At 31.6% G+C, this 12219-nt stretch overlaps 1 protein-coding gene across 1 annotated transcript in view; it reads left to right on the top strand.

Annotated features, from left to right (window-relative positions):
- Nucleotides 1-1597: 1597 nt before the first annotated feature.
- The window catches only part of HELRODRAFT_86536 (hypothetical protein), a gene marked incomplete at both ends in the record, with an annotated part of 69325 nt that continues 58703 nt past the window's right edge, over nucleotides 1598-12219 (top strand). Inside the window, 2 exons of the mRNA XM_009027932.1 lie at nucleotides 1598-1788; nucleotides 5810-6176. Coding sequence (XP_009026180.1) covers nucleotides 1598-1788; nucleotides 5810-6176 — 558 coding nt within the window. The remainder of the gene's footprint in view (nucleotides 1789-5809; nucleotides 6177-12219) is intronic.

The following is a 12219-nucleotide window of genomic DNA, read 5'->3' as shown; positions in this document are numbered from 1 at the left end:
GACATTTGTACGATCAACACCAGTTACTTTTCACTCGAGCTCTACTGGACACCAACACAACAACGATTCTCGACTACGAATCACATCCGGTTTGACCAATTTGAAAAAAAAACAAGTCAACAGTTTTGACCTCACTCTACAACTTTATTCTCAATGTCTCCTTCATACATATATCAGTTTGATTTATTTCTGTAACATTTAATTTTTATATATTTATAAAGATTTTATCTTTTTAATTAATATTATTCATAATTTAATTTATTTTTATCGTTAACAACATTTCGAAAGTAATTATATTTTATTTAATAATTGATTTTATTTATCATTTATGTAAAAATTTACGCTTGTTTTAAGGCTCTGAAGATAGCACATTTGCCGAAACAGCGTTGTTAGCCATGCAACTTTGTTGTTAGACTATGCTAAGGTTTGAGAAAATATAAATTATTTGTGTCGATGGTACTTATTCCTCACAGAATTAATTATGCTATTAATTTATCTTAGCATGATAATTAAGGAGCGTTTTGGGTTATTTATTTTTCATAATAGCTTTTTTATGTTTTTATTTTGTTTATATGGCGAGGATAATTTGTAGCTCTTTTTTTACAATTTTTTAAAAATTACAACTTTTTATTATTATTATAATAGTTGTTTTTGCTGTTGTTTTTTTCTTCTATATAATGCAGCTCTGTGTTCGAAAATGCTGGACGTTTTTATATATCTATATTTGTAATTAAACATTCGTTCCACAAAGGCTGTACTGTCTACACCACACAACGCATATGCACATTACTTATGCATGCACAAGCACCGCATCATGCGGGTATGATTTTTTTAGTTTCGGACAGACTGTATTCGAACAATGCCATCGTATAATAGCAGCGCGAATTATTGCACTTCTATTGACTGAGCTGACTTGGTTGCTGTTATTATTTTTTTCGGTTGTTGTTGCTATCTAAATATATATTTCTAAAATTTTGTTCTCAGGTTGGTTTATTGGCACTGCAGTTTTCATGGACGCGTGACGCAGAAGAGGCTCTGCATATGACTAAATATAACAAGCATGTCATGCCTGAAACAGCTAAAAAATTTTTAAGTTTACTTAATTTGTTTATTGAACAAACCACCAAACCTTTAACAAAATATGAAACGGTCAAGATCGAAACGGTCATCACAATACATCTACATCAAAAAGATATCTTTGATGACCTGGTACGTTAGTTTTTTATTTGATAATATTTTACTTGCCTGAGATTATTCGATTTCACTAACACTGTTATATTATTAGCGAATAAACCCAATGATCTGAATGATCATAACTATAAATGATTTGTTTGTTTACATTTATTCCATGTAATTAAACCAGAACAGGTTTTAGAATTTTTTCAATGAAATTTTTAATGTATTGACATCTTTTTTTAAATATAACCAACATATAATTCACATATAGTCATTACAGTTTGTTAAATTTACTGTACTTACATTTCAATGAAATTAAAATAATTTAAAGATTAACTTCTCTTAATGAAATTTATTCTATTGATTGATGGCTATTTAATTAAAGATTTCTTATAATTATTACTAACCATATGAACAAATAATGGTTTTTACATTTCAGGTGAAATTGCATGTTAAGTCAGTTTCTGATTTTGAGTGGCTTAAACAAAGCCGATTTTATTTTGATGATGAAGAAGATAAAACCAATTGCATTATTACGGATGTGATAAATATTTATCAGAATGAATTTATCGGATGCACCGAAAGATTAGTTATTACCCCTTTAACAGATAGGTTATACTAATTTATTTTTAATTATTTTTTATATTATATTGCATTTGTGTTTATTAGTATATTGAGCAGTAAGATAATCGATGTTAATTTTTTTATTTGAGTCTTAACGCTAAATAGTAAAGCAGGTTTTCTCAACTGCATTTATTATGATGTTTTATTGTGACGTGGTAGAAGTAAAAAGTACAGAGTAATGCGTTGTGTCGATCTTTTGCCAATGCTGTTTGCTTTATATTGGGAGGATGTGATTTTTCCGCACTCTAACAAATGCATTCAAAAAAAACATAATCTAAACGAAAGAGAATGAATGCGTGATCCAATATTTTTCAGCTTCTTGTCCAAATGAGTTTAAAATGTATGCCCGCTAATAATTTAACAGATTCTAGCGTTGTTAAATTTTAATCATGCGAAAATTTTAGATTCTTTGCAAATGTTGAAACAACCAGGACTTCTTTGGACGGCCTTTGGGACATTTGCCAGGTACTTCAACATCTGCAAGAGAAGTTATGGCACTGTTTCTACTTCGTTTGACATGACCAAACCACCGCAGACGGTGTTGCCGGCATTCGTACTTTATATCATCTAAACCAGCACTACGCAGGATTTCGGTAGGTTTGATGTGGTCCTTCAGACTAATTCGTTGCATCCATCGGAGCATTTTCATGTCGGTTCGTTGAAGTTGTTGTTCTAGTTTGGTTGTCATTGACCATGTTTCTGCACCATATAACAAAACCGGACGTATCACAGATTTATAAAGTCTTGATCGTAGTGGTAGTGGGATGTCACGCCGCATCAATATAGAGGCAAGGAGATGCCATTTATTCCAGGCTGCACGTATGCGTGCTCGAACGGCAGCTTCAGCTGTTTCAGTACAATCCAGAACATCCCCTAGATATTGAAACAATGTGACTTTCTCTACCTTAATGGCTTCAAAAACATTGCTATTTCGAATTTGTTGTTGTGGATTGATGCAAGCAGGACAAACAAAATTGGACACTTTAGATAAAGTATTAGATAAAGTACCAATTATTTTTGAAAAACGTTTGTGACACCACTGGTTACACTGCTGACACTTGATTGAATTGTTACCTACACCAGCTTTACAAACTGAACAGGGCCATCTTCCAGTAACTGTGGATTGGGTGGGTTCACCAGTGTTCATTGCTTTGGTTTTGCTGATGTTGACTTTGAATCCATGATCGGCGAGTCTGGTGTTCTAATCTTCAAACATTTGTGCTGCATTCTGCTCAGACGTGCCTTTTAAAACGATATCATCAGCATATATTAGATTCCAAATGTCACCAGTGCGTATCGGTTTAGTGATTTCTTCCATCACAGTTATAAATAACAGTGAACTGAGAATCGAGTCTGTGTTTCCAACCGTTGTGCTGACAATAGTCTTAGTATTCGTATACATTTCCATCACAAGTCGAACAAGATATTCTGGAATGTGTTGTCGACGTAGACTCCACCTGATTGCTTCACGGGGAACACGATCAAATGCTTTTTCAAGGTCTACAAAAATGTCTGATAGTTGTTGATGCTTTGCGAAGTACTTCACTTGCAGTTGCCGAAGAATATGAATTGCATCAATTGTTGATCTTCCCGCTAGGAAACCAATTTGATAATTTCCGATTGTGATGCACGACGTTAATCTTCTCTCAATGATTTTCTCGACAATTTTCAGGGAGTGTTCTAGCAGACGTATACCCCGATATGATGAACAGTTCAATGGATCACCTTTGCCTTTGTATAGCGGGACTGTCATGCTATAGTTCCATTCAGTCGGCATTGAGCAATTTCTCCAGATTTCACGGCAAAGTTGTAGTATCGTTTGGATACCTGCAGGACCAGATGCTTTGATAATGTCATTTGTGAGTCCAGAGGGCCATGCTGCTTTTCCATCCTTCATAGCTTTCAGAGCTTCTGTAAGCTCCTCTGCACACAGTCAAGTCTGAAATCGGACCTTCGATGGGTGGAGCGTCAAAGTTAACATTGATGGGATTTGTTTCGTTTAACAGACGGTTGAAGTATTCTCTCCACTGTAGCTTGATCTCATTTTGTTCAAGAACCATCTCATTTTTGTCGTTTTTGATACATGAGGCACCAACTATGTCTTTTTTCGTACGCTTTGCTTGTTTTGCTGTACGATACAGAGATTTCATTTATTCACCTTTGCTTTTAGTGAGCCACTCCCTGCACTGATCTGTCCGAGCCAGTGCAACTTGACCTCTTGCATAGTTGTTTTTCTCACGGAAAATTTTATGGTCATCAACAGACTTTGATTTTTGCTATTGCTTGTATGAGCTTTCTTTTCAGCTATTGCATTTTGTACACTGTCATTCCATTACCACGTGTCCCGTTTATGTTGGCGTTTTGTACCGGTTTTCCCACAAATTGTAGTTGCAGCGTTTATCAAAACAGTTTTTAATGTACTCCAATCTGTACTGGATTGCGATTGGTGGTCTAACTGTGTGGCAACAACCTGTTGAAATTTGTATCGATGAATATTGCTTTTCAGCTTCCACGTTTTGATTTTCCGAGGCATTTGTTTAGACTTATTTTTTGACAGTTCGAAAACCAGGTCTGCCACAAGGATTCTATGTTGGGTGACACATGATTTGTTAGGTATAACTTTGACATTTTTGAATAGCCTTCGTACTGTTGCTTGACACCGAAAAAATCAATTTGCGTGACTGATGATCTACTTTTGTATACTTTTCTATACTATTCCAACCTCTTTTTAAAATGTGTGTTCAGTAAACAAAACCCGTGACTTTCAGCAAATTCAAGGATGCGGTTGCCATCTTTATTCCGTTTTCCATAGCTAAAACCGCCATGCACGTTGTCAAAACTATCTCTTTTCTCTCCAACGTGGCCATTGAGATCGCCTCTAATCAGGATTGTTTCAGATTTTGGTATTGTTAAGATGGTGTCAGAGAACGCTGCGCAGAAGTCATTTTTCATCTCTTCTGGTTCGCTTGCCTGTGGTGCGTATGCAGAAAAAATAGTCATTATTTGCTTTTCTAGGCGATCTTGATCTACATGATACGTGAGTTTATCCTTTTAATATCCAGTACTTCTTGGGCTAGCGGTTCTCTGACAAAATTTCCAACACCATTTTTTCTCATAATTTCTTAGCTTTTATTATTTAAACATTATAATTAACTTAATCACTAAACTTATGGTAGTCATATGAAACAGTGTAAAAAGTTTTCAACGTACCTATAATTCGAAAATGGAAAAAACTTCCTTGTAAAATACATCAAACCAATGTGCAACTAAATAATTTGTCAGTTTTAAATGAGAACCAAGTTACGAGACAGACGGCCAACTGAAACAACAATTTTAGTTACTTTGAAATTAATTTTACGACATACTAACGTTTTTGTTTGCCGCTTTTTTCTACAAGTAATAGAGTTTTGCACGGATTGAGTGGAAAAAAATTTTTTCGTCATCTAAATATCGATTTGAGACAAACCTTACTAACTGGCGTACTACGTTAACAAGATTTTTTAAATTATTACTTGGAATATTTTGAACATTGTCATCGTAAGCATGTGACTTGAACCCAAAACTTGATTAAACTGGGTTAAACCCTCGTATAAAATAATCACTATTGAGTCTAAACAGTAATCGTAGAACTCTTCAGAGAAATAAGCGTTGTTTAAATATATTTCTTGTTTGCCATCAGAAAATTATGATTTAAGCCGCAAAGGTTGATTACATTTGTCAGGAAGTTTCAAGAGGTTTTTCATTTTTATGATTCTTAATAACTTATCAAAGAATATAACGGCGCGGGTACAGCGTATGAGAAATACGTGTGAATGAACTCAGCGCACACATTGCATGTTATAGGCATTTAGCTCCAGTCACTGCAACGGTTAAGAGAAACAATTACGATTACGTTATTCTCATTGCGAAATTGGTGTATACATGTGAAATATTCTAACAGATTTATACAGATATTTGAAATTCTGCCAAATTGTTTGTTTATATTCTTCAAAATTATGAAAAATTGCAGATGCTATATTACAATGGCACAGTCTTTAGGTATGTCTATGGGAGCAGCTCCAGCAGGTCCCGCTGGAACTGGTAAAACAGAAACAGTTAAAGATATGGGAAAAGCATTGGGAAAATACGTGGTTGTGTTCAATTGTTCGGATCAAATGGATTTTAGAGGTTTAGGAAGAATATTCAAAGGATTGGCCCAATCAGGCTCATGGGGTTGTTTTGATGAATTCAATAGGATTGAATTGCCTGTTTTATCAGTTGCAGCTCAACAAATATGTATTGTGTTAATGGCTAAAAAAAATAAAAAAAGAACTTTCGTCTTTTCTGATGGTGATACAGTCAGCATGAATCCAGAGTTTGGCATTTTTTTAACCATGGTTAATAATTCCATTTTTGTCACTTTGTCATTACAAGTTTTTCAAAAATTGAAAAGTCCACAGTTTAAAAATCTTTTAAGGTCAAATAATATATTTTTAATCTGTATTCAATTTCAATAGTTGATAGTTTTTTAGCATAAATTGAAGTCAACCAAATAGTTTACGAAATTTTATGCAAAATTAAAGCTAGTTATCATAGAAAAAACAAAGCTTGAGATTATTTTTAAAAGCAACAAACTTCTGTTGGATAAGAGCAATTAGAACATTAGATATGTACAAATATAGCAAAATGGATTAAATTAACAAACCACGACGCATAATCTGTTTCTTATTGTGGAAAGGAAAATAAATTTGATTTAGTAAGATGCTGTTTGCTGAGAATATTGTTATATCCACCAAAATGGTGGTATTACTCTATATAATTAATTATCGTTTTCTTGTTATATTTGTTATCATCGCTAATTTAACTTGTATTCGAATTTTTCAATTTTTCTTAGTAAATTTTTATCAACAAGATTGAGTCTATTTAAAATTGAAGCTTTATTTTTTATAATTTTATCAAAATTATTGCAGATAGATCTATTTCCACATTAAACCGTCTTCGTCAGTGCATTATTTATAAATTTATTAATTAGTATTATTATTTTAATATTATTAAAAATTTATACAAATAAATTAGAAGAATAAACACAAAATTATAATGAAAAATTTTAACAATGAAAAATATAATAAATAGTAATAATAATAATTAATAATCTCGTTTTAATTTGACTAATTTTGAAAAATATTCTTAAATTTAAGTTTAGTAGTATTAATTTTTGGTTAAAATAGGAAAATATCTAATTTTTAAGTTAATTTTTGTTAATTAATTTTGTAAATTTTGTTGCTTTTACGGAAAACCGGACCGAAGAATTTTGAAAAATGGCTGCAAGGACAATACATGCTGATGATTTATTGTGCTTTCTGTTTAACTTCAGAGTAGAAGCTGAAAATTTGAAAGTGTTGGAAAACATACAACAACTCTACTCAGTCAAAGAATTAGTTAATTCAAAAAAATCTTTAATTAGTCATGTTGAAAGCCTGCTGGAAAGTGAAAAATTGAAACTTGTTCCTCATGGTAACACCAAGGACGCCGAAATACAGGAAATATTTTAAGTTATCAATTTTGTCAATTTGAATAAATTAGAATATAAATTACCTATTTAAGCCGCAGTAAACTTAAAAAAGTCCCATGCTTTGCTGCAGGTTTAAAACAGAATGACGAAAACAGCAAAGATGTAAAAATCCAACAGCAGCTACATGAAATAAAAGAACAGTTTTAAATACAGTCAGCTTAGAAATAAATAAACAGAATATGCTTTACTCGGCGGTGACAGCAAAGAATGTCAATCCTAAATTGAATGAAATTAAAAGTCCTCGTTCTCTCCCAAGAAATCCAGCTGTTCGGATACAAATACCCCCAACTGCACAACAATATCAGCAACATCCCTCCCCATCATTAGGACCTCTTACTCATCAGCAACATCAGTCTCAATCAGCAATTCAACAAGAAATTCCTTTTTCATTTGTCTCGAAAAAGAAACGTCAAATTAAAAACATTAGAGGAACCAACAGCACTGGCATGTGTCCCAAATCAGCTGGGGCAATTGTTAAAAAAAGTTTACTTTGTAAGTGATCTTGCTGACACAGTCAATAATGAAACTTTTACAGAATACATGAAAACAAATAAATATAAAGTAATCAGTTGTTTTGAGGCAAAGTCTCATCTGGGAGAAGGCTTCAGAATATGTATTGACATCAATAATTCGGATAGCACTTTCACAGATTCTGCTCTCTGGGATGAGGACACAATCATTCGTGAATGGGTCTTCAACCCAAATAATAATATTGACAAAAAGAATAAAAATGAAATTAACATTGATGGCAAAAATGAAGTAACTTTAAAAAATAAACAAAAACATGATGAATAACACACAAAGCAAAAATAATATATCAGATAAACACCTCAGTAACAACGACTCAAATTATTACACTGTTGAGGAATGTTCTAAAAATATGTTAAAATTACAAAAGCATATCGGCAGTGATTTTATCTCAATATTACATTTAAATGCTCGTAGTCTGCTTCACAAATTATTGAATTTGGAGATCTTATTGAAACAATTTGATTTTATCTTCAAAATTATTGTAATATCTGAGAGTTGGTTAAACGATGAAACAACGGCTGATTTAATTAAATTAAATAATTACAATTTTGTATACAAGAATAGAAGAAATAGACGTGGAGGCGGTGTTGGAATATTTATAAAAGATGATGTAAAATATGTTGTAAATGAAAGCAACATATTCGATGATGACAACGTTGACATACTTTGCGTGGAATTTGAATTGCATCAAGCCTCACTACATAACATGATCAAGATAATTGCCATCTATCGACCACCTAGTTATAAATATGAGTTTTTTTTAGAAAAAATTGAATCGATACTAAATAGTTTAAATCCACTTGATAAAATTTTCATTGTGAGAGATTTTAACATTAATCTAATGGATAAAACCTCCAAAGATTTTCAAAATTTACTTTTCTCGCATTACTTCTTACCTTTGATTGATTTACCAACTAGATAATATATTTTTTAACTTAAATCAACAATATTATAATGGAATAATAATACCAGACTTTTCAGATCATTATCCAATTTATACCGTTGTGAAAATACAGGATTTGTCACTACAGATACTCTGACTTTGAAAAGGAACATAAATAAGAGAAACATTTCCATAATTAAGGAAGCTCTATCTTCTGAAAAATGGGATTCAATAACGGATGAGAGTAACATTGACACCTGTTGCATCAATTTTTATAATCAATTAAATAGAATTCTTGATACTTACGCCCCATTGCAACCGCTGAAACGGAAAAATAAAAAGCCATGGGTAAGTGATGAAATAATTAAATTATCAAGGAAACAGAATAAACTCTATAAAATAACAATTTCAACACCTACTACAGAGAATATAAATAAATATAGGCGATTCAGAAATTATTTTACATCATTTAAACGAAAGGAAGAAAAAAATTACTTTAGTCAAAGATTTAATGATGCAAAAAGCTGTTCAAAGAAAAAGTGGGAGATAATAAATGGTATAATGAATAAAAATCAACAGTTGAATGATATCAATAAAATAAAAGTCAACAATAACATAATCGATAATGCAGAAGAAATGTGTAACTGTTTCAATGAATATTTTATTAAAATTTCTGAAAATTTGCTTGAAAATCAAACAGTTAATGAATCTTCAAAAATAAACAACTACATTTGTAAATCCATATACATTAACTCCACTGATGAACTTGAGGTATTAACAGTCGTCAAGAATCTTAGCAATAAAAAAGCACCTCTGATGACTCATTAAGTAATTATTTCTTAAAACAAATCATCTTAGAAATTGTACATCCAATAACACATATATTCAATTTGTCCATCAATCAAGGAATATTCCCAAAATGCTTCAAAACATCCAAGATAATACCTATTCATAAAAAAGGATCCAGATGGAAATGAGCAATTACAGGCCAATATCCCTTCTTTCATCTATTTCTAAAGTACTGGAAAAAATTATATTTATTAGAATAACTTCATTCTTGAATATTAATAATTTATTAAATAAAAATTAATATGGATATAGAGCACAACATTCAACTGAACTAGCAGTACTGCATTTAGTACAAAACATATTAAATAATCTGAATAAAAAAATCCTTACCATAGGTGTTTTTATAGACTTGTCCAAGGCATTTGATGTTATTAATCATGAGATATTAATAAAGAAATTATACTCCTATGGAATAAGAGGAATAGCACACACATGATTCATAAGCTATCTGCAAAACAGAAATCAGTATGTGTCGATAAAAAATAAATCTTCAAATAAATTAAATATAACTTCAGGAGTCCCGCAAGGATCAATCTTAGGCCCACTTCTATTTATAATTTTTATGAATGATTTTCATCTGGCTACTGACGCTCATCATCTTCTGTATGCAGATGATACTAACATTTTCTTCCCAACTAGCAATCCATCAAACGATAATTAATAAAAGTTTAGATGATGTTTCAATTTGGTTCATCAATAACAAACTAATTGTAAATTTTTCTAAATGCAACTACATTCTATTCGGTCCAAAAATATTGACTAACACAATACCTAATTTAGATATAAAAATGAATAACCATAGCATCCCACGCACATCCAACACAAAATTTCTCGGAGTGATAATCAAGGACAACCTCTCGTGGGATTATCGAAAAAAATTAATAAAATCATAGGCGCAATTAATAAAATTAAAATAAGATTGAATAAACCAATAATTATAGATTTGTATTATTCATTAATCTATCAACATCTAATCTACTGCAACATCATCTGGGGAAACAGCCCTAAAGTTCACTTGAAGCAAATTACCAGATGTCAAAATCGTTTCATCAGAATTCTATTAAATCTACATCCATATAGTCATGTCAGCTGCTATTATCCTAAACTGAAAATTTTAAACATAAAAAATTTGTTTAATTATCATGTTTCTATCTTTGTGTTCAAGTTCCTACATTATCAATTACCAACATCTTTTAACATCTTTTAATGACTTCTTCGAATTCGGAAATGCTGTGCAGTCAAAGTTCACTCGACATTCTCCTCTGCTCTATACACCACCTGCAAGAATAACACTGCTTGGTGAAAGTTTAAAACATACCGGTCCCGGAATCTGGGAGATACTTCCTGTTGATATAAAGACTACAAATTCCTTGCATTTGTTTAAAAACAAAATAAAGAAATATTTATTGAAAAAGGTCAATTTTTATTTAATTAGAATCATGTAAATTGTGCATTATGTTAATTTTGTCATGAATTATGAATTTACTTAAAAATCGTGCTAGAATGAACAATTTGTGAACGGTGGCCTGCGACACAAGAATTTTGTTTTCTTTTAGCTTTGGTCTCCTAATCATTACCAAATTATTATTAATTTAGATTGATTGAATAAATTTGATTTGATTTGATTTGATATATATAATAAATTCCACTGATTTATTAGTGTTTATCAACTTGTATTCGAATTTTTCAATTTGTCTTAGTAAATTTTTATCGACAAGATAGTGTTGTAATGACAATGTGAACTCTTTTATTATCAAAGCCAAGTAAAATCAAAATAATCAAATAAATAGACAAGCAAAATAAAATATACAAATAAATAAATACAGTTAATTGTTAAAAAGATATGGCTAGTCATCGCTGCTCGTCATTCAAAAATGAGTATAGTGATGATAAAGTAGTATAAAAATTACATATTGTTCACGCATTATTTCTATCGCAATATATGGCATATGATGATGAGATTACATTATTAATTAAGCTATATCTAAATTGATCAGTCCATTTCACATTAATAAAAGACAGATTGAATGGATTGTAAAAACCTATGGGTGAAATTTCAAAAGTGTTTATTAAAATATTGAAATGTTTAAAATCGGTTAAAATGTTGTCTTTTAAATTGTTTATATATTTATTAAGTTTATATTGTTTAGATTTCATGAAGTTTGTTTCATGGCAAACGGTCAGCTCGAGTACTTCAATGGTATCTTTGCTGAGGACAGCGATGTCAGGTCTCAACGATTTGAATAGATTCGATATTGGCTGTACCATTTCTTTTTCTAAATCTGCAAAAATCTCAATACCCGGCCTTGCGCTTGCCCTGATATTATCGATTATCAATGTGAGAATTTTGTTGTGGCGATTCGTATATCTACTCAATGCTGAGGCTGAGCCACAATTTGACAGGACGTGTTTATTCGTTTGTTTTTCATTACAAAGCGAGCATAACGCGTTGGTTGATTTACCCCATCTAAAAAGGTTAGCGTTTGTGGGTAGCTGTTGGATGAGGTATTTTCTAGTGAATTTATATAAGACCTCAGATAGTTTTATTGTTGACTTGGACCATCGGACAATTTCGGAACCGTTGATGTGCTCTCTTATTGAATTT

This window comes from Helobdella robusta, assembly GCF_000326865.2.
Source record: "Helobdella robusta unplaced genomic scaffold HELROscaffold_52, whole genome shotgun sequence".
NCBI lineage: Eukaryota > Metazoa > Annelida > Clitellata > Rhynchobdellida > Glossiphoniidae > Helobdella > Helobdella robusta.
Note: the sequence above shows the minus strand (reverse complement) of the source record. Positions and strands in the feature narration are given on the sequence as shown.